The sequence below is a fragment of the Mastomys coucha genome, unplaced genomic scaffold (assembly GCF_008632895.1).
Source record: "Mastomys coucha isolate ucsf_1 unplaced genomic scaffold, UCSF_Mcou_1 pScaffold2, whole genome shotgun sequence".
Taxonomy (NCBI): Eukaryota; Metazoa; Chordata; class Mammalia; order Rodentia; family Muridae; genus Mastomys; species Mastomys coucha.
Genome location: NW_022196902.1, coordinates 13,700,621 through 13,723,269, shown reverse-complemented (window position 1 = coordinate 13,723,269; position 22,649 = coordinate 13,700,621). Strand labels below are relative to the sequence as shown.

The following is a 22,649-nucleotide window of genomic DNA, read 5'->3' as shown; positions in this document are numbered from 1 at the left end:
TATGTCTGTGTGTGTGTGTGTAAGTGTGCATGGGTATGTCTGTGTGTGTGTGTGTGAGTGTGCATGGGTATGTCTGTGTGTGTGTGTGTGTGCGTGTGTGTGTGCATGTGTCAGTGCGTCTTGCAAGGGACAGAAGTATTTTCATTGTAAAAAGTGGGAATATGCCCTATAATAGGGTGATAATGCCCTTATTAGACACCGCAGGCTAACCAGTAAAACACCCAGTGCCAGGAATGGATTACACCTATGAGAGCTATTGACCAGTGAGCTCCCACATTGCAGACTATTGCCTTAGCTCTTGCTTACCCTCTAGAATGTGACTCTGTTACTGAAAACATCACAATCTTGAGTCACAGAACATGGAAGAATGATGCTGTTATTGATGTGCAAACTAGTTTTCATAGTCATAGAAGGTACTGTGCACATTTCAAGAGGAAAAAGATAACCATCACGATTATCCAGATGTGAACCCTGCAAACTACAATATGTCCACTGGTTCAGTATTAGCATAAATATCATGGGAGTGATAAACTATCTTCTGATTGGATTTAAGGTCTGCTCCACGAAAATGGAATCCTTATCTGGTACCATTATCAGGGTTAAGAACCTGTGGCTCTCAACAGGCCATAGGCCCTACAGGACAACCTACAACTGTTATTTTGTTAAGGAGACATAACACAGTATTAAACTGGCACTTAATGATTTGTTGTTATGTCATAGATTAGTGGATTTCTCAACACTCATCAGAAAAGCTCCCCCCCCAGATGATTATAATTAACACAGAGATCCACAACTTGTCAGGGTGCAGAGAATAAGAAACTGAAGAGTGCTCAACCATAAATGGGACCTCTCTATTACACCATCTCCTTGGGGATCTTTGTAGAAAGACTGCGAGAGCCAGAACCAGTGGATGGCCACACAGAGCCAGTGCCTTCTGGGCAGCATGAGGAGACTGCACATATGAACTCACAGTGACTGTGACAGCAACACAAGACCCGCACGAGCTCAAGTCAGATAAAATTCCAGCATCGAGAGAAATGGGCATAAAGTCCCTCCTTTAGCTGAGTAGCTGTAGGTAATTGATAGCTGCTTGGGGAGAGAGTTATCTTTCTTAACCCTGTAGCCCCTGGTGGATTGGCTTCTCTCCAGTGAACAGCCATACACCCAAGAATACATAGGCAACACACAGGACTTGATGCGGTAAAACTGAAAACAAATTTGGTTGGGTATGGGATGGAGATGCAACTTGGAGGAATTGGGGGGCATGGTGAATCTGATCAAAATACATTGTATTAATTCCTCAAAGACTTAATAAGGTTACAAGGAGGAGGAGAAGGAGGAGGAGGAGGAGGAGGAGGAGGAAGCGGAAGAGGAGGAAGAGGAAGAGGAAGAGGAGGAGGAAGAGGAGGAAGAGGAAGAGGAAGAGGAGGAGGAGGAGGAGGGATCTCTGATTTTTAGTCTTATTACTAATGATACTCTAAAAACAAATGTAGGTAATGCAGTGTAGCTGATAATAATGTAAAATAAATTATGCCACAAACTAATTCGGAGATAATAGCAAAAGCGCTTTCTTGGATAAAGGCTGGATAATTGAGTTTGTTTTCCATTTGGAGTCTATGCTGATTCATCCCAGCAAGAAAGACATCCAGAACCTATGTATTTAGACCCAGTTCCAAATACTTAAAGCCAAACACCAAAAAGAAAAGTGATAAGGAAAATAGGTACATTGAGTTTAAGGTATACAGTTCTAAAACCCAAAGCATAGTGTTACCATGATTCTTCCAATGAATACTGGCAACTGCTGTATTTCTGGTTATTTTCTAAAGTCTCAGGACATAACAGTGCATAAACTTGATTACTTTCTGCTCAAGGGGAGGTGGTCAGTAAGGGAAGAAGTACACATTACACTTTGGGCAGTGTTAAGAATCATGGAGAGAACTGGAGAAATGGCTCGGTGGTTAGGAGTATGTGAAGATCTGGACAAGGACCTAGGTTCAGTTCCCGGCACACATGAGCTCAGAGCACACATGTGATGGCTCACCACCATATCTAGCATTCAGTACCTTTTTCTGACCTCCTTGGGCAACCTGCATATACATGGTGCACAGACCCACCTGCAGGCAAAACACTCACACACATAAAACAAATGTAAAGCAAGAATTGTGGGAAAGAGTAAGCACTGAAGAGTTGGGCGGAGCTCTGGGGAGTGTAGTTTTATATGGGCTAGGCTGGAAAGCTCTCTTACAGATGGAACCATTTGCTTAAGGATGGAGAGGATAGCATCTGGAGGGCTCCCTTCTGTTCTTTGTCCATGAGAAACAGTTTCCCATAGCTGATTTCTCAAAAGTAATAATATCTCTAGCTCTGATACATAGTAATCTGTTTATACTGAGCTTCTCTTTAAGATGTGACTGAGTCTATTTACTTGTGCATGTGTACAGAGTGTGTGTGCGTGCAGGTATGTGTGCACAGGGATGTCAGAAGTGGGTGTTGACCCCTTGGAGCTAGAGTTACACTTATGCATGTGTACAGAGTGTGTGTGCATGCAGGTATGTGTGCACAGGGATGTCAGAAGGGGGTGCTGACCCCTTGGAGCAACAGTTACAAGCATTTGGAACTTCTCAACTTGGGTCCTAGAATCCAAATTCAGACCTAATCCCACTAAGTGACTTTTCCCCCACCCCATCTCTGTTTCTCTTTCTCTTTCCCTCTCTCTCTACATATCTCTCCCTTGGGTTTTTTTTTTTTTTTTTTGAGACAGCATCTCACTATGTAGCTCTGGCTGTTCTATAACTTACTATGTAGACCAGGCTGGCCTTGAACTCACAGAACTCCACCTACTTCTGACTCCTGACAGCTGGGATCAGAGGTGTGTGCCACCATACCACACACAGCCTCTGAGTTTCTCTTTATTTAAGAACTTTCTGAAATATAGATGGCAGAGATTCACTTACTTTCTCCAAATGTGCTTTACTTATCAAAGCACCCATGTTGGCTGATGGGTCAGAAGGAATACCAACTTTCCACTTTCTGGTGGCTTCCACAAACCTCTGTAGAAATCCACTATAGATGCTCCTCTGGACAAAGATCCTGCTGGTGCAAAGGCAGATCTCCCCCTGTCAAAAGTGAAGACAATGATAAAGTTGGGGACATTCTTCACGGATAGATGCCCACATAGTTTTGATCACCTGCTATGTATCAGGCACTGGTCCAGGCAATGAGATCCAGCTGTCAACAGGACTAGTCCCTACCACACGGAACACATAATCTCACAGGAAGACAGACAAAAAACCAAATAAACATTCACTACATGATATGATTTCAGAGAGTTATCAAAACAGTACAAGAACATTAGGCAAATGAAAAAATTAGAAATTTCAGTGAAAGAATTCATGGGCAATATTTACAGAGTGCCTATTTGAAGGGACTCATGGTTGACATGAAGGATAAGTAAGGACCAAGACCGGAGAGGTTTCAATGATAAGAGGAGGGGAGCTTCTGTGGCCTGAGGTTGGTGTGGATGATGAAGGATGTGAGTGGAGGAGGGAAGGGAAGAAGATGAGGTTGGGGTGGAGCAGGCCAACACTCTCAAAAGCTCAGGAGGAAGTTGCTTTACTCTCAGCATCATGGGAAGGAAGCAAGAGGTTTTAAGCCACAGAGTTATATGATCAGATTTACAATCTCTGTGTGTACATATGTGTGGTGTGTGTGTATGTGTGTGGTATGTGTGTATGTGTGTGGTATGTGTGTGATATGTATGTATGTATGCATGGTGTGTGTGTGTGTGATATAAGAATGTATGTGTATGTGGTATATATGTGATATGTGAATGCATGTGTGTGTGACATGTGTATGCATGTGTGTGTGGTATGCTTTGTGTTATGTATATACATGTGTATGTGGTATGTGTATAGTATGTATATGCAAGCATGTGTGCATGGCATGTGTGTGATACGTAAATGCATGTGTGTGTGGTATGTATGTGATATGTATGCATATATGTGTGGTATGTGTGTGATATGTGAATGCATGGGTGTCCATATGTTTATGCATGTGAGTAGGTATGTGCACATATGTGTATGTGTATATGCATGTGTATATATGTGCCATGGGTATATATGTGCATATGTGTGTGTGCATGTGTGGTGTGAGTGTACATGTGGAAGGTAGAAGCAACTCCAGGTGTCATTATTCAGGAGCAGTTCTCCTTGGGTTTTATTTTTGTTGTTGCTTGGTTTTGGTTTAGGGTTTTTATGTTTGTTTGTTTGTTTTAGAACAGGATCCTTTCAGAGGCCTAGCATTTTGTCTGAGTAGGCCAGGCTGCCTGAACACTGAGCCAGCGTATCTGCCTGTCTTCATCTCCTCAGTCCTAGAACTGCAGCTTGTGGCTTTCTTAAGTGGGTTCTGGATTCAATTCAGGGGCTCATACTTGAGTGGCAAGTACTTTACCAACTGATCTGTCTTCCTGACCCAGAGATTTACAGTCTTAGATGATCATTCATGAAGTTGTGTAGAAAACAAAAGTTAGAGTGAGGAGTGAAGAAAATATTCCAAAAGTTCAAATAAATATATGGAATGCTTATGGAGGAAGCACCAATGGAAGTAGAGAGAGGAAATATGATTCCATTAATTCAAAACTCTTAAAGAAGCATGGTACCCTCAAAGTGTAGAAGACCTACATAGATACATTAGAAAAGTAATGTTTTAGAATATGTGTTAATCATGGAATCAACAAGATCTGTTTTAGACAAGACACGTGTATAAGGAAAAGAGAAAGACATGACAGGGCTGATCCAAGCTTTGGGCCCTGTTCCACTTTGGATGGAATTTTTTCTGTGGGAAAGCAGAAGAGGGCAAAGAGAAGAGACACTTTTCCAGTGGGTGAAGAGGGAGGGTGAATCAAGAGTTCTGCTGTGGGCATGTTAAATTCTGATGCCCACCAGACGTCTAAATAGAGATGCTGAATGCCCAGGTCCTGCTAGACTTTGGAGAGAAAAATAATCCTAATTGACATTTAAATATAACATTAAGTAGTTTACAAAACACATCTAAACATTTCAAAGCAAAGTGTATGAATGTGTATGAATGCACAAATATTGATAACATTTTCATCACATCTATATTTGATTTTACAGTAATCCTAGGCAACAGAATAATTCTAATTATCTTGTATTTATACAGAAGCTGATTGTCCAGAACAAGCTTTGAACAAGTAATGAAGTCTTTCCTCAACAGGACAACTATCTACTTGTGTGATGTGGAAGACAGGAAACACCCATTGCCTGTTGCATTCATTTGCATAAGCTCCTTATGCACAAGGACACAGTGGAGAGAAAAGTGTTAACAAGCTTCCAGTCACTTGGTGCTAGGAAAACACAGGTCACACTGAGTACAGAAATGATGACCCCAAAGAAAGCCTCATTCACTGAATCTCCACGCCATGACAGGCACTGATGTGGATGTTTTCTCAATGAAAGCTCTGTGGTGTGTTAGTATCTCAGTCTACGATTAGAAAATGGAGCTTTGAATTAATATATGCTCAAGGCCACCCTGAGAGTCCACCCCTACCTCTCTCGAAGCCAATTATCTTCAATTAAGAGAGAAATATGTTCCGTCTGTAACTCATCAATAAGCTAAGCAAATAAAGCAAGATGTGATAATTTGCTTAAAATCCATCTGTTACCTTGGCTTGAACATACCTTTTCTTTCATTGATACCTTAAAACATTATCCCCCAAAGAAAAGTTTGATGGGCCAATCCAAATCCTAAAAGAATCCTGGTAGATGAACAGCCTACAGTCTCTATCTCCTTGCTTAGCATACGGCTACCTTATACAGTGTGTCAACTGAGTTTCATTCACTTCAATTCTCAGAGAGTTTGCCCCTCTTGTTGTTCTGAAGCCTGAAGCCCTTGATACAGTTAGTTTAGTGGTTTACTTGATATCTGATCGGTTTGATGACTAAATCAGTTGTGTTATAACATGCGCTTGTCTATTGATACCCAAACAATAAATTTCAAGCCATCTTCTTTGGGAATTACGGTAAAGGAAATAACCATCATTTCAATTATCATGAAAATATTGACTGAAAGCCACGTTTCTCACTAAACACTCACAGAATCCCTTTGGAACACGGCATTGTTCAAATGATTATAAAGGTAAAGAAGTAGAGGCCTTGTTCCCATCTGTGGGAATCTGCTGTTCAGTTAATCTGGTGCAGTGTTCTTAATCCTCTAAGAGGCCGTGCCTTTGAAGAACCTGAAAAAAAAGATAGAGCCCCCAGAAACGCCTCTGATGTGATAATAATAGGAATTGCAAAGATGTCCTGAGGTTCTCTGTCACTCCAAGTCCAGGAACTCACTTTGGAATGTTACAAGGAATGGGGGCTCAGTTAGTGCCAACATCAGCGATAGTTTTTGGAGAGAAGAAAATCTACTGTCAATCGGACACATGGCTGCAAGGAAGAGACAGGCAGCTGTGTGAATAAATGAATGCAGTGGCCGAGAGTAACAAAGTCGATGGTTCTACCATGCTGGCAATGGATAAAAGTTGTGTGACTTAAAATGAGGGACTTAACAGAAAGGATCTGTGACCACACCAGGCACTCTCCGCTGCTACAATAGTTCTGTAATTGATCCCACTCAGAACAATGTCAGACCATTGCTAACCCCTGGACTCTGCATAGTGATAAAATTGATCCAACCGGACAGGGCCTTTGAGCGGGACTCATACCTGGTTAGCAAAGCTGGACCTAACAGTTGCTGGGATACACTCCTCCAGGTTGGCATCATCAAAGATGATAGCAGGATTCTTGCCTCCCAGCTCCAGGGAGAGCTTCTTGCAGTGGGGGGCACTTAGTTGGGTAATCCGTTCTGCTGTGGGCTGGCTCCCAGTGAAGGAGATCAAGGGTACCTCTGGGTGGGACACAAGGGCCTCACCAGCCCTCGGCCCTGTTCCAAACACAATATTGATCACACCTGGTGGGACACCTGCATGGGAAATAAAACCAGTGGTAGTAATTCTCCCAGGGTTACTGAGGATACCTGAGGTGACCTGGTAGTCCAAAAGCTGGCATGTGGGGTGGGGTGGGCTGCTGTGACTGCACCTGGAGATTTTATGACAAGCTCAAGTTAATAACAAAGCCAATCTACAAAGTCACCTCTGCTTATAGAATCCACCTGCTGGGGTTTTCTGGGTGCTTTGGCCTAGAAAGATACAGAGTGGGTACATTCTAAGAAACTCTGATACTGACTAAGCTTTTGGGGCTGATGTAGAAGTACCATCAAGCAGATCAAACCTCATGTGGAGCGGGGACTGGCTCCAACTTGATGCCCAGAAGTTGCAGACCAAGGTGACCATGTTAAGTGGATATTGACTCAAGATCCTGTGTCCTTGATTATATACAGCGTCACTGCAGCCAAGATCACATGACAAATACCAAGACCATACAAAAGTCAATGCCTCAAGCTTTTCTACTGCAAGACCCTTTAGACCCAAATTTACATGAATATATTTACCTATTCTCAGGATTAAATTCTTTAGGGTATGTACATATGTGTTATTTGTATGTGTCTATGTATTTATGTGAATGCCTGTGTGTGCATGTGTCTAAATGTGTCTAAACTTGTATTCATGTGAATGTATGTGTACACAGATATGTGTACATGTGTCTGAGTATGTATTAATATGAGTGCACATGTGTATACATATGTCTGAGTATATATTCATGTGAATGCATGTGTGTGTATGTGTGTGCTGGTATGTCTGAATGTATATTCACATAAAGGACAGCCACTGACAGGACAAAAGCAAAGCCATGTTTCCCACCATCCCGCTTGAGGCCCTGCAGCTCCAATGATGGGCCATATCTTTGGGTAGACAGGAGAGTAAAGGTATAGAGAAGTCTGTTATATTAATAAATCCCGAATGATAAAGTGAACTGAGTTATGTCTAATGCTTACTGTGATATTCTAACAGAAGCTGAGAGAAAACACAGGAACGCTATGTATATGTCAGCACGGGACAGTGAGCTCATTCCACAGGCTGATTGATTTCCCCACACATTATCATTCTGACTCTCTGCTTGAATTCTGATGTCAGTGTGGTAAGAGGCAGCAGAAACAAAATGTTTGCACAGGTAATCTGTTCTCTAAGCTCATAAGAGAAGAACAGTTTAGTTGGCACACAGAAATTGCAAAATAAAACCAGAGTAAGTGGCTAGCAGATTAGCCAGGAAGACATGAGCCAGAATGAAGCCTTTTAAGAACTAAGACTTGAGGAGAGGTGAAAGAATTTTAAACTTAATGGAGCAGGTTAAAAACTGGTGAGAAGGGCTGTAAATTATCTCCAGAAATAAGATATAGTGCCTCAAGAAAACAAGAAATGTTCTGGAATTCCCAGAGAGATATTTGCTGCATGCTTCTCCGTGGCTTTCTACTGCAGGATGATTGATCACATTTGTAGAAACGCTCAAGGCTACAAGAGTAAATACCTAGGATATACTGTCAGTTTGCTTTACCCTTCACTCTCATGCCCTTCAAGGTTTCTCTCGTCGAGTTGAAAAGTAGAATTTCATATGTATGATTCACACATCGCTCCAATCCCAATGTGAAACCAAGGGCTACTTGAGCAGCAGCACAGTGGTCATTAGGGGGAAGACTGGGCGATGCCAGCCCAGGGAAGAGGAGATGAGGCTGCCCCAGAGTGACAGCCTGTTAGCGCCTAGGAAATGAGAGCAATGGCAAGCAAAGCATAGAAAATGGAAAACCTCATGATGAGGATGAGAAAGGGGGGGAGGGAGGAGGGAGAGAGAAAGAGAGAGAGAGAGAGGGAGGGAGAGGGAGGGAGAAAGAAGGACAGAGAGAGGGGGGAGAGAAAGAGGGAGAGAGGGAGGGAGAGAGAGAGGGAGAGGGAGGGAAGGAGAGAGAAAGAGAGAGAGAATATACTTCTACTTGCTGCCCATCCATTCTGTGGAGGCAGGAACACCCAACAGTGCCCTCCCTGTGCCAAAAGGCAGGAGGCACACCACATGTTGACACAGACAGAAGGGTGATAAGTCTTTCCCCACTACCCAGTCATCTTTTCCATCCTAGCTGTAGGGTTCATAAGCTGAGTATCCCAACAGAAACATCACTTGCTGGGGTTTAAATACCAGGGCAACATCAGGCTTCTCAGTGAAGAGTTAGATCCCACAGGAAACCAGGAAGTCCGCCTAGGCGTGGACATTAAACTGTTAGCTGAAAGAGGGTGAAATGGTGGGTGCTGTTAAGAAGTAATGTCCCATCCACTTCTGGGTGGTTCCAAAACAGGAAAAAACTGGGTATATATAATTAAATCCCTTGAAAATCTTTGACTACACAAACTCTAGGAATACCCGACTGCCAAGACTGACTAGTAGCTCAAACTTAAATTTAAAGTGATTTGATGATACTGTCTCGAACTAGTTGGCACCTTTGATGTGACCAGGTCCCTCTAAGCCTGCAATATTTACTACAATGCTTTCAGCCTATAGGGTGATGCTGTTCTTTGGTGACATCCCTATGGAGTTAAGCAGACAAGGGGGTCAATAGAAGAGAACCTGCTATGGACGAAGGCGTGGCTACAAAGTATCAGGCTTACAAAATGGCAAGACAGCATTGTAATCAATTTAGCTTTGGGTGAAGATTGCTTCTAATAGTTCTACCCTAGCTCCATGTCTCCTCCCTGTCCCCACATCCTGTTACCTGCTTTATCCAAGAGTTTACAAAACATCCAGGCAGTCACAGAAGTCAGCTCACTGGGCTTGGCTATCACAGTATTCCCAGCGGCGATGGCTGGAGCTATCTTCCAGGTCAGCAGGTAGAGTGGTAAATTCCAAGGACTGATCAAACCAGCTATGGGATAAGAGGAAAAGCACAGCTCTCATGATCTGCCTCAGAGATAGACAGCTGGGTGGAATTCCTTACAGAATTCTGTGCTGTTCAGAAAACCAACCAAACTTTACTTTAAGCCAACCTGGGAAAAATTCTAAAATACCTTACAAGCAATTCACCCCATACAACAGCAAAGTTGATACATTTACCCTCCTCTTCATAAGCTACGGCTATAATTAGAAGCCATGACAGTATGAGCTGAAGGGCTGAAGGCTGCCAGTGCTTTGTCAGTGTGTAGCCTGATCTTTCCTTTTTAAAGAAAGCCTTCTCCTAGGACAGAATTAAGCTGTTTAGTTGCTGTTTCCTGCTGGGCTTCCCCACCTTCTCTACCTGCTGACAGTAAGACATTAAAGCTTCTGCACTGCTGAATTATGTCTTCAACAGGCACAAAATAATTCTGACTATTCTGCTAGGGACTGGCCAACGATTACACTGATGGACTCTAACATACAGACTAGGAAATCCACCCTGGCAATGTAGAAGGTCTTAAAATCAAATCCAGTTTGCTGGATAACAATACACCAATCTTTTGACTTTATGACACAATATTATGATCTACCAAGTTCACACTCAAGAACCATGCAATCAGTTTACTTTGAGAGTGACCCAATCCATGCAGTGGTAGTGCACGCCTTTAATCCCAACACTTGGGAGGCAGAGGCAGGTGGATTTCTGAGTTTGAGGTCAGCCTGGTCTACAGAGTGAGTTCCAGGACAGCCAGGGCTATACAGAGAAACCCTGTCTCAAAGCCTCCCACCCCCAAAAAATTTCCCAAAGAATCTCATGTTATTATAAATAACTTACAATTTTGTATATTACGCCTATTCACAGCTATCTTGAACCACAGGTCAGACATGACTGAATGTATCTTAATGATGCATTTTTTTTCTTAAAAAAGATTTATTTATTTATTTATTTATTTATTTATTTATTTATTTATTTCATGTATATGAGTACTCTATCTGCATGTACACTTGTGTGCCAGAAGGGGCATCAGATCCCATTACTCTTAACCACTGAGTCATCTCTCAGCCCCCTCTATGAAGTATTCTTAAACTGTCCAGTTACCACCCTTAGCCTACACAAATATAAGGTTTCCCTTGTGAATTGAAAAATAGATCCCCCCCCCCGTGGAAGTAATTATATTTTATTGTACTAAATTTCCCATAGAAAAATCTGATCTTGCAGAGCAACAGAATGTATTCACAACAAAAAATATGTTCAGATGATTCTTAGGAAATTAAAACTTCCCATGATGCCTTGGGAAATAATTTCTAGAGTGCCCAGAGAATCAAGAGAGTGAAATGTTTCATTTGCTTTCTTTATGTAATCCAAATATTTGAGAAGAAACATGGTGTTTTCTTCTCAGGGGAAACAGCGACATCTACTGATTATACTTAGTCATTTCAGACACTTAAAGGATGAGGCAAATAAAATACTAACTTGATTAACGCTAATTGACTAGACAACTGACCTTACTTAAAGGGCTACATACTTATTTATTGGGTTTTTTTTAAAAAGACAGGGTCTTGTGTCGCCCAGGCTGACTCCAAACTCACTGTGCAGCCAAGGATACATTGTACTTCTGATCTTCCGGCCTTCCCTGACCTAATGCTGGGAATGAGGCAGCACAGCCAGCTTGCTAATTTACTCCAATTTCTTATCTTATTGAATAGTATAAAGATGAAAGAGAACGAACGTCTCATTTTTCAGAGTACTGAAGTGTGCAGAGAATGCAACCCTGACGGCTAAACAGTGGCACTGTCTGGATTTAGTGTTCTCTTATTCTTTTTACAAGCAACAAAGCACTCCAGGCATGCCCTCCCGCTGTGATTTTCCAGGACAAACTTTCTGCAAAGGGGAGAGAATTTAACACGTTGAGAATGAACTAGAAATCGTTTTTAAAGCCAACGAATTTTCAGCAAAAGTAGAAAAACCGACCCCTTGTGTTTCCTTAGTCTGTCCTCTAGTAGTCAGTGACTAGAATTTTCTGAACTTTCTGGTGCAGGTTCTCCTTGGAAGCAACCTACCAATTCCCACCGGAGTGCGAACGGTGTAGTGCATGCAGCCCAGGTGGCTCATCTGTGTGCACTCCGATACGTGATGCAGGATGGAGGAAGCAAAGAACCGGAAATTCAGTACAGATCGAGGAATGTCCATGGTCCTTGCCAGCGTGAGGGTTTTCCCTGTGGAAAATGAACAACATAAAATGTTGCCTGTGTGTTTCACCTGGAGTCATCTGACACCACGCTCATTTCCAGCCCTCCCGAGGCACTTCTTCACTGCACTTGCGTGGATCAAGCGATGAACGACTTAGGCGTGAGGTTGTAGAATAAGGTGGAGGTGGGCCTAAAATAGAGCTAGAACGTTTCTGTGAACACCTCAAGCTTTCATCATGAAAGTACCAGATGCTGCCGTTCCACGTGCATGGGCGTTAGCAGCTTTGAAATGATTGGGTTGGAATAATGAGTGTTACAATGACTGTGTGCATCCTTAAACATCTTCCAAATACACTGAGGAGCCATCAAGAGGCCTAGTGAGGAGAACCCTCAGCACAGGATGCCAGCTTCTGTATGGAGGAACCTTTCTTGAACTTCTCTCAGGTGACCCTCAGTGATGAAGTACGACCACTGACCCGAGAACAAGAGCAAAAGAAAAATTGTCCTTTCCGCTGGAGAGGTGGCTCAGCTGTTGGGAGCACTGGCTGCTCTTCCAGAGGTCCCGAGTTCAAATCCCAGCAACCACATGGTGGCTCACAACTATTCGTAATGAGGTCTGAGTCTCTCTTCTGGAGTGTCTGAAGACAGCTACAGTGCACTTACATATAATAAATAAATAAATCTTAAAAAATAAAAAAGAAAGAAAAAGAAAAATTGTCCTTTCCTTTCCCTTTTTCTTTTTTCCTTTGTGCGTGTCAGCTGTGGGGGAGTGGAAAGGGGATTCAGGCTATCACTGTATGGCCTGGCTACCAGGTAACCTGAGCGATTAGATCTCAGGAAACATCACCACACTGACTTTGAAGAAATCTGCTCTAAGGGCCTGTCACCCGATTCCTAACTTTAGGTTGGCTAATGGCAGGCATATTTCAACACTGCAGGACTCTTCCTAAAAGACATTATGAAATATATAGATATCCACTCTATACCTCTGTCCTTTGAGAGGGAGAGATGGGATGAAATTGTGGCCATACAACAGAAAGCGAGGGGCTCTTCACAGTGTCTTTACTTGAGAGCCCCCTGACTAGAACAGGCGGATTGCACGGCCATCCCTAGTTCCTACTTTGCCTTAGACTCTTGTAGCTCCTTCCACCAAACAGGCAGAGTTCATTCCCCCACCATTTAGCTTTGGGTTCAGCTACTGACTTGTTGCAGTGGGGGAGAGCATGTCAGCTACAAGGCTTGGCCTTCTGCATCCCTCACACTTTCACCTCCATCTCTGTTATTGTCTTGAGAAGCAAATGTGTAAGCTGCCTTGACACCTCAGACAGGATGACATGACTAACTTGCCCCGAGTGTGATCCATTTTAGTAAAAGGCAGATTATTTGACAAACTAGAATATGGGTTCGAGGAGCCAATATCTTTGTAGTGCACGGCAGCTTTCAGATCTTGGACAGCAGACAGATCCTGCCAGAGATGCCCATCACCTTGGTCTTTAGATTCTGCCTGGGCTAACTCTTCCAGGGACTGCTCCAGTACATCAGCCAGCCTGTTCAGGATGAGAGAACGTTCCTGGGGACACCGCAATGACCAGGCAGGGAAGGCCTCTCTGGCAGCCTCCACGGCAGCTTCGATCTTTGAGGAGCAAACCAGAGATGGTCACGTTAGCACTGTTGTTTCTGAGGGGCTGGCAGCATGCAAAGAACATGGCTCCCTTCAAACCTGATGACAATTTTGCCCAATTTCAGTGATTCAACATGCCCTAGTGCTAAACTACACACAAAATAGACAACACAGTGTTCATGGAGCCAACAAATAGGATTAAAAACAAAGGAAAGGGTGTTTGTTGTCTGCCTCCCACTGTCCGCAGGCAAATCCAACCATCTGAGTTCTGAGTCATAGCTACCATGGGCTCTAAGTGATGGGTAGCTGACCATGTGGAAACATATGCCAAAGCCTTTCTTCCTCTCTGCTGATTAGGAATTTAGGAATTTAAGCTCAGAGCCAGTAGCAGGCCAGCTCACATGCCACTGTACCGAGAGACTGGACCAAACTCTAGCATGAACTTCTAGCAGTATAAAGACAAGCTAGAGAATGACCCCAGCTCCTGTGAGCAAGCCAGCCTAGGTACCAGGGCTGGAACGGAAGATCTCAAGGGTGTCAGAACAAGGGTTAACCTGGCTCCTCTGACTGTGGATATGCAGAATGACTGCTTCAAAGGGTGGCCTGTGGACCTAGGGAACAATACCTGTACATCTGAGAGCTGACACATGGCTCTGAGTTGCCCCACTCAATGTACAACAGCAGAGGAACCAACAATTTAATTAGGGAACAGACAAAAAGTATGAGCAGATATTTCACAAAAAGATGTATAACCATGGTAAATAAGGACATGAGAAGATGTCCAGTCTCAGGAGCTACTGTGCATGAAGCCAATTTTCACACTTAAAAGATTCTGGGCTGCGAGTGTGGTTCAGTAGTATTTTCAGTGCCCTTGGTTTGACCCCCCAGAACCACAAAAAGAAGTGGGGGACAAAACAAAAACCTGGCAATTTCAAATGCTGGGAAGGATGCTAAGACCAGTGCTGGTGGGAATGAGAAAGGCGGGTACTCCGGCAGAACATGACAGTGCTGAACCTCTTAGGCAGCCACCCCCATCAAGTCAGTAACACCCTTCCAGGAATTTATCCCAGAAAACAAAGGTGTCTGTAGCAGTGATAGCTAGAGTCTCAGACTGCACTCAGCTCTCCTTTGCTGGGTGAGGGGGAGCCAGCTGTGGCAGATCCATGCTCGCTGCATCCTTCTTTGCACTAAAAGGAACATGCTGCAGCACCGCCACCAAGAGATCTGCGGAGCTGACAGAAGTGCAGCTCTCTGCCTTCACCAGGGCAGCTTCTCCTTTTACAGATAAAGCAACTATGACCCAGAGGCCTAAGCCAGTTGGGCTGAATGGGGATATAGGAGGGACTAAGGCTACATCTCAAAGGGATTGATTGAGAGGCAGCCAACACACACACACACACACACACACACACACACTGCCACCCCAGCAGCATGTAGTTCTAAGGTAGGTCAGATGCTCATCCTTCAAATTCAGAGTCAAAGCCATAGACAGAAGCTGGGGGTCAGGGAGAGGAAGCAACATGAACCATGTCTACCAAGGTATCTAAAATGCAGCCATCAAGTAATTTGGAAAGAGTGATTTTAATTTTAAAAGATGAGAATTCTCAGTCATTTTCCAAAGAACATAATGTTTTGATCTCGTGTGGGATAGGAAAGTTGTCTAGATGTGTCAAACTTCTAAAGCTCTTAATTCAGAGCTGAATTATGAAGCCAAGTGTTCACTGCATGATCACGTCCTACAGATGTCCCTGGCACTTGGAGTGACTAGCTCCATCAGTTACTGAATGTTACGGAATGTAAACAAATTCACAAGGTACTTAGCCCTTCTCCTAATCCTACACCCCAAGTACTGAACCCCTGTGAAAAGATATTTTGACCCCCATCAGAGTCTTGACCCACAGGTTGAGAACCACTGTTATAGCATAAATGTCCTTGCCCCACCCATGAGAGAGGCCTCTATTGGAAAGGGAGTGCGGGGCTCCTAGGGTAAATAGATTAAAAACAAATGCCCTCTTGTGGCCAAAGCGTGATATACTCAGAATGCATGAGTGCTTTTCCGCCCTCCTCTGTGGTTCAGATTGAGTCCACAGGCTACACCATCTCAGTTTGCTCTGCACACACATACATACACACACATACACACACTCACACAGACACAAAATTTGGCACATATCTTGTAAAGTCAACAAAGAGACAGCTTTTGTGTAACAAAATATTTGCAAACTGGATTGCTGAGAAAATAAGACATACATATTACTGAAAAAGCAAAAGCAAGTATGCTTTATTCTAATTCTTGTAGAAGTGCCAGCCAGTACCACACTCCACCTGCATCTCCTCACTTTGGAAACACCAGGAGATGAAGAAGAGAAGCCTTGGTCTCCTGCAGTTTGGGTCACTGGAAGCGAGCAAAATTGCTGGTTACAATGTAACTAAGAAGTTACCCAATATTCATAAACGTTAGTACAGAGTCTAAAGTCGGTTTTTTCCTCTAGAAGGCAGATTTAAATTTTACCAGTGAAGAAAAAAACTGAACTTTTGAAGAAAAAGCTTTGCATATAAGGTATATTTATATAGGAAGATTGGAATTATATTATAATTGAGTTGTTTGTGCCTTGAAAAGAATAAACAATAAGCAGTTTGCATTTGGTGACACATCAATCACTCAGGACACCAAACATTTTTTATTCTCAGTGCAATAATTCATAACATCAAATATATTTCAGGCATTTTATAAAATTCCCCAAGTGACTTCATTCTTCTTAACCAAAAAAAAAGAAAAAAAAAGGAAAAAGAAAAAGAAAAAGAAAAGAAAAAAGAATGAAGAGAAAGGAACATGAACCATCATTTTTTAAGTTGTTAAGGATAAGAAAAAGACACACATAGTTTACCTTTCAGCTTCATTACTCAAACGACTGGCTTTGTTAGACTGGGTGGTAACTGAGATACAAGAAACTCTGATGATGATCTAAAATAAAATACTGGGCTTTTGTTTTGTTCCCAATTCCAATTGAAGTTTTCAAGACTTATTTTTATAAACACATAGAGCCAGTGAGTACTTTGTAGAGAGAAGGATGCACTTCATATTCTAAGAGTTCTTTTGAATACTTAGTACTCTAGAACTATTATGGTCTGTCTGAGAATTACAAGCATTAAAACCACTGTTCCCACAGCTAACAACTTTCTCTTGAACATAGTAAACTCAGAGCCACTCCAGCTCATACTTGTCCAGTCATATGATAAATTACCTTATAAAATGCTACATTTTCCTTCACCCCCACCTCTTTAGTTTTAGAAAATAGTTGTCTACAGTTTGTACATTTGTACATAGTAACTACACCTTAGTTTCCCAAGTGAATGGACTCACCTCTTCTTTCCCACTGTTTGGTACTTTGCAATACACTTCCCCCGTTGAAGGATCATAAGAATCTATATATGAGTTACAGGGTAAAAATTTTCCACCTATAAAGTTCTCCAACATCAAAAGTTCCCTTTTTGCAGCCATGTTAGGAGAACGCTCTCAGCCTGGGCAGCAGCTAGCTCTCTGTGACTGCCCTCAGGACTTTGTTTGGGCACGCTCAGCTCATCCCCAGGCCCAGTGTCCTCATTTGCATATGAGGCACTGGGAGGAGGAGACCCAGTGCTCTCCAGAACATTCCTGATCCCAAGCTCTCGCGACAGTTCTGGAAGGTAACTGATGGTCCATTCTGCGTTAAACTAACATCAAGTTACATATGTACAATGTCTTCAGATTGTCCTTTCATATCAACTGTGTGTGAGATGATTTCATCGGCAGCGCACTGTAAGTATCCACTGCTTAAACATGAAGCACAAAGCATAAAGAAAATTGGTTCCACAGATTAATGTTCCATGAAGCAATCATCCTTACTTCCTCCTTTCCAGGGAAGGAATTGAGCCTCTGAAAGGTTACTCAATGTGGCCAAGGTCACACATGACCAAGGGATGGACTTTCTCATCAGTGCCTCACCACCCTGACCCCGAGGACAGATGGAGGACAGAATCCCTCTGTCCATTGCTCATCTTTGTCTGTTTTCATCTCGGTGGCCTTTGCCCTGAAATGTGTCCTCCATCCCCATATCAGGGCTGCAGTCATAACTTGCATATCCTAGATGGCATGCAAGAAAATGAAGATACAAACCAAAAATGCATATGACATATACAGCAAAACACAGGCACTTGTCAGTTCTACAAACTGGTAAGCGGATCCAGCAGAGAAGATAGGTCTGTAATACGAGCCGTTTGTATCTGAGAACAGTCGGCCATGAATGCATTAATAGACATTAGGCTAACTGGAAATCGAGAAGGGGCGCACACAGAAAGGTTCCACATTGGCTAACTGGACTAGAGGGTATTTTAAATTTTAGTATGGGTCTGGGAATGTGGAAAGCACACATGCCCTCTGCTAACAGGACACAAACTCCTTCTTGGAGCAACTCGTCAGTGTCAAAATGCCTGCTTCGGGTCTAGTGATTTCCCTTCAAGAAATCTCTCCATTAAAAAATATTTGTTCACAGAGAAGAAGATAAGTTTCACGACATTATTATAGTAATGAAGCTGAGAGCACACTCCATATCCACTCTAGCCCACGGAAGCCATGTTAACCTTTTCAAGGTTGAAGACAAACAAGCGTTTGCATGGATACATAGATGTTGGAGACCAGAGAGGGCTCTTCGCACTGCTGTCTTTATTTGTTGGTGTGTTATGTGTGGCATGGTAGTCAAAGAAGTTTTATCTGTAAGAATAACTAGACAAACACACATGTGGAATACCAGTCAGCAATATCAGCTATCAATAAACATAGTAACTTGGATGGATCTCAAAGACGTCATGTGATATCTGATTACCAAGCACAGCAGTGGCTGTGAAGTGGAGCCAGTTGAACCTACAAGACAATCTGTGTGTTATGGCCAGCACAGCCAGGAGTGGAGCTACCTGTCCAGGCCCTTTGGAGCCTGGAGGATGGTAAGTGGATCCTCCGTCTAGCGCTGAACTTTAAACAGTTGACCTTTGGCTTTGCTTTGAGATGATAATGTTCCCTCTTGGGAACATTACCTGTTGGTTTTTATAGAAGCCCACAGTTGAGACTTTGCACTTAAACTTGGGCATTTGTAATGTTTTATATTGATATTAATATGTCACCTTGGGGACAAATGAGATAGAAAGGTTCTAGTTGAAAAGTGGTGCCTGTGTGTCAAGCTGAACGAGGGGTCAGTTGTGCTGCTGGCTAGTCTTATGTCAACTTGACACAGCTAGAGTCATCTGAGGGAGGGAACCTCAGTTGAGAAGATGCTGCCATTAGATTGGGATGCAGGCAAGGCTTAAGGGCATCTTCTAAATTAGTGGTAGATGTATGATAGGCCCTGGGTGCTATAAGAAAGCAGCTGAGCAACCTGTGAGGAACAAGCCAGCAAGCAGTACTCCTCTACGCCGAGTCTGTCCCAGTTCCCGCCTCAGGGTTCCTGTCCTGACTTCCTTTGATGATGAGCTATGTGGAACCCTAAGAGTGAAATAAACCTTTCCTGCCTAAGTTGCTTATGGGTACGGTGTTTTACCACAGCAATAGAAACTGTATCCCTGGTATCCCTGCATCCACTCTTCTTTCTGGGGATCTAATACAGGTCAGGAGGCTTGGTGGTAAGCAATTTACTGAGACAAGCCACTTTCCCCCAGCTTGTTATTTTTGTTTTCCAATATGTGCTCTTTTTTAAATTGTCCCACCTACAGCTTTACTTATTATTATGTTACAATCATTAACATTATTTGTAAATAGCATCTCACTGCAGTTCGAGTGTGCCATTATTAGCTGACATTAGTATAGGTTTGCCAACGTTTAGAAATCATCCATCTTTCCTTAGTTCTTACCTAGTTCCCTTTTCTGTAGGATCCCATTCCTGACGCCATGTTACACTTGCTATGTTTGACAATGAGTTTGATTTTCCTTGTTTGAAGACTTCAGTTTTGGCGTCCAGCCTTCTAATGGAATTTGATGCTTTCCTCAAGATTAGACTAGTATGACTTTCTAAGACGAAGGCCACAGAGGTCATCACCACATGCACTGGTACCTGTGATTCCTCTAAACCTAAACATTCCACTGTCTGGATCATGACCACCTGGCTAACATAGTATTTAACAGGTTTCTCCAGTCAGAAGTATTATTTTTAAACAATTTTCCCATAATGTAATCATTAGAAAGGAGTTGCAGGCTTAGCCCAAATACAATGGTGAGGGCTGGGGAAATATCTCATTGGCAAAGTGCTTGCCCGAGTTCGGATACCCAGAGCACAGCAGGGTGTGCCTGCAATCTTAGCACTCTGAAGGCAGACACAGGACCCCCGGTGCCTGGCAGCTCCCCAGGCTAGCCAAATCAGGGAGCCCTTGATTAAAGGAGATGCCTCAACTAAAGAACATGCACCTGCACACGCACATGAGAAAAGGGAGGAGCCTCGTTCTAGCTCCTCGAGGGAAGAATGCCAACACTGATGACTTGGAGTGCTGCGCCCCATGCTTGCTCTGTAACCATGTCTCTTAGCAAGGGCTCAGGGTGCTAGTCCCCGGGAAAGTGATTTTCCTCACTTTTGAAAGGAAATGTTTATTTAGCTGATTTTTCTTTTTGTCACACTTAAGGCTTTAGTTTGAGACCTTTCTATTATATACATATGTTGTATACACATGCATGTACACTGTATATATTACATAACTTAAGTATATAATACAGGCAGCATATGTGTATGTGCTCCATGCATATGCTGACATTTTATACTTTTGCATTTGACAAGGAACCTGGGGTGACATTTGTAGAGCAAAGCACACCTACAGCAGGTTATGAATGGGCAAGGATATTGAGCAGAAAATAAAATGCAAATAAGATATCAGAGAGTAGTCATTTATAAAATATTAACATAAGACCCTTTCTAGTTTGAGAGCTGAGCATCAAAATTGGTGTGAGCTTCCTAGCAGCCCAAGAAGCCATCAGTCATAGCAGGTGCTATGGGAGCCTCTCTGTGTCTACCTAAAGGTTCTATTACATAGGGAAATGTTCTAGTGGCCAAGCTTATCTCACCTAGCACTTAGACTGGCAGAGTCAACACAGCTGGACTGGCTACTTGAACCTGCAAAGCCTCCCATGAGAGAGGCTGAGGAAGGTGACCATCAGACAGTCGTCCCAGGGCCTCCCACGGGGCTTCACAAACAAGTGGGTTCCTGGCAGTCCTAACAGGTTACCAAACAATTCTAACGCCAGGCAGGCCTTATGTGAGATCACAGCAACTGTAGAGGTCCCAGCACCAGGAAACTCAGCTGTGCCAACATCCCAGGACACAGCACTGGTCAGGAACTACCATCCAGCCACTGGGAGAGTGGGGCTGCTGTAGGATGGCCGTGTGGAAGTGGGAGACAGGCGTGGGCTGGATGAGATTCCCAGAATGGGAGCTGACTACAAATGGAGAAGTGAACAGTGCTCGGGTGGTGTGCTCGTCAGTCTGCATCCCAAACTCCTCCAAGCCCCTGCTCAGCCCATGGTGCTCAGTTACTTCAGACAGAACCTGAAGAGATTAAGCTGTCTATAACCAAGGTTTCCTTCATCACTAAGAATATACTGCTCCTTTAAAAATACACATTTAGGAGGTGTTTCAGAAGATAAACCTAAGCAGGGGAACACAGCTCAGATGACGAGGTCGGTGTGTGGGTCGCCCATAAGGCATGGATAATGTGCCATAGGGCTACACATTCTGTTGAAATTACCCACCTTACGTGCACTGAGGTCTGACATTATCAGTGCTCCAATAGGCCTATTTAACAAGTATGTGAGATTGCCATTTTAATGTTAATTTCCCTATCTGCTTATGAAATATGAGAATTAGAAATCTCACAGTAATGAGTCATTCCTGGAACACTCCCTTATCAGACCGTTATAATTACAACATTAAACATGGAAACTAAATATGCAAAGTTCACATATTAGCACTTTTGGTCTCACTTTAAGCAGAGCAACTTAGGAAGCTCAGAGATAACACTGAAGTGCTGACAGGAAATGAGAAGAGACTTTAGCTACACTAATGTCTAACAGCATTTTGTAGGGACTGGCCACAGGAGCAAGGGAGCTGCTTTTTTCTATCCAGGGATGCCGTGGTTTGAATGCTGTATCCCTTCAGAATTCAGGCTCGTTTAGCCCTCCAACGGCAGTGTTTAAGTGGGCACCTGGAATTAAGGCGCTGCTCACGGCCAGCCTCGGCGGTGCCTTTGTAACGGACTAATGGTCGTTTGTGCCTTCTGCCGCCAGAACACAGTTGCTCTGCCCGGTGAGGAAGTGGCAAGAGACATTGAGAGGCAGGGAATATTTACCATACACAATCTCCTCACACCATCATCGTGGTCTTCCCAGTCTCTAGAACATCAGGGATTCAGGTTCTCTCAAGTGACCTAATTCAGTTATTCTGTCCCAACAGAACAGACCAGCAGTACGGCCTCTGAGAGGACAGGACATGCCACCGTTCACTCTGCTGAGGCTCCATGGATAACCAAACTCTCGTGTGCATCATAGTTCTTGTTTTGTATTTTGTAATTAAGCCTCTGATGATATTGTTACTTCTGTTGTCCCTGTTGCCAGCTTCTGGCCCTTCACGCCCTTCAGGTCTCTGACCAGCCGAAGGCTGGCATCTGTGGTGTCCCGGTTTCATCACATTGCATTTGGTGAGGATTGGTTTTTAACCATCGTTGGAACAGGCTGCTTTCTACCACGGACTTTGTCTTTCACTAGTTGTGGAAATGCTTTGGCTGCTGTAACTTTATGTCTTGCTGTGACTCCATTCTCTGTATTTCTAGAATGTTTAAATGTAAACAGAGCTTCTTCAATTTCTTACTGACCATGAATCTCCTCCCTCCCTATGTCTGTCTCTGTCTTTCTCTCTTTCTTTCTCTCCTCAATCTCTCTCTCTCTCTCTCTC

At 43.3% G+C, this 22,649-nt stretch overlaps 1 protein-coding gene and 1 long non-coding RNA gene across 3 annotated transcripts in view; one reads left to right on the top strand and one right to left on the bottom strand.

Moving 5' to 3' along the window:
- The window catches only part of LOC116097827, a 17,883-nt gene extending 5,253 nt beyond the window's left edge, over positions 1-12,630 (top strand). The window contains exons 2-3 of one of the 2 annotated variants that reach the window (XR_004121567.1): positions 5,182-7,541; positions 11,918-12,630. This is a non-coding gene — a long non-coding RNA (uncharacterized LOC116097827). Of the gene's footprint in view, positions 1-5,181; positions 7,549-11,917 lie in introns of those variants that run through there. The other variant, XR_004121566.1, reaches the window with a different exon arrangement.
- The window catches only part of Aldh8a1 (aldehyde dehydrogenase 8 family member A1), an 18,903-nt gene extending 1,665 nt beyond the window's left edge, over positions 1-17,238 (bottom strand). Inside the window, exons 1-6 of the mRNA XM_031380566.1 lie at positions 17,054-17,238; positions 13,554-13,701; positions 11,940-12,095; positions 9,721-9,870; positions 6,731-6,987; positions 2,955-3,116 (exon numbers count right to left, since the gene is read on the bottom strand). Of these exons, the coding sequence (XP_031236426.1) occupies positions 2,955-3,116; positions 6,731-6,987; positions 9,721-9,870; positions 11,940-12,095; positions 13,554-13,701; positions 17,054-17,191 (1,011 nt within the window). The 5' untranslated portion in view covers positions 17,192-17,238. The remainder of the gene's footprint in view (positions 1-2,954; positions 3,117-6,730; positions 6,988-9,720; positions 9,871-11,939; positions 12,096-13,553; positions 13,702-17,053) is intronic.
- Positions 17,239-22,649: the final 5,411 nt, after the last annotated feature.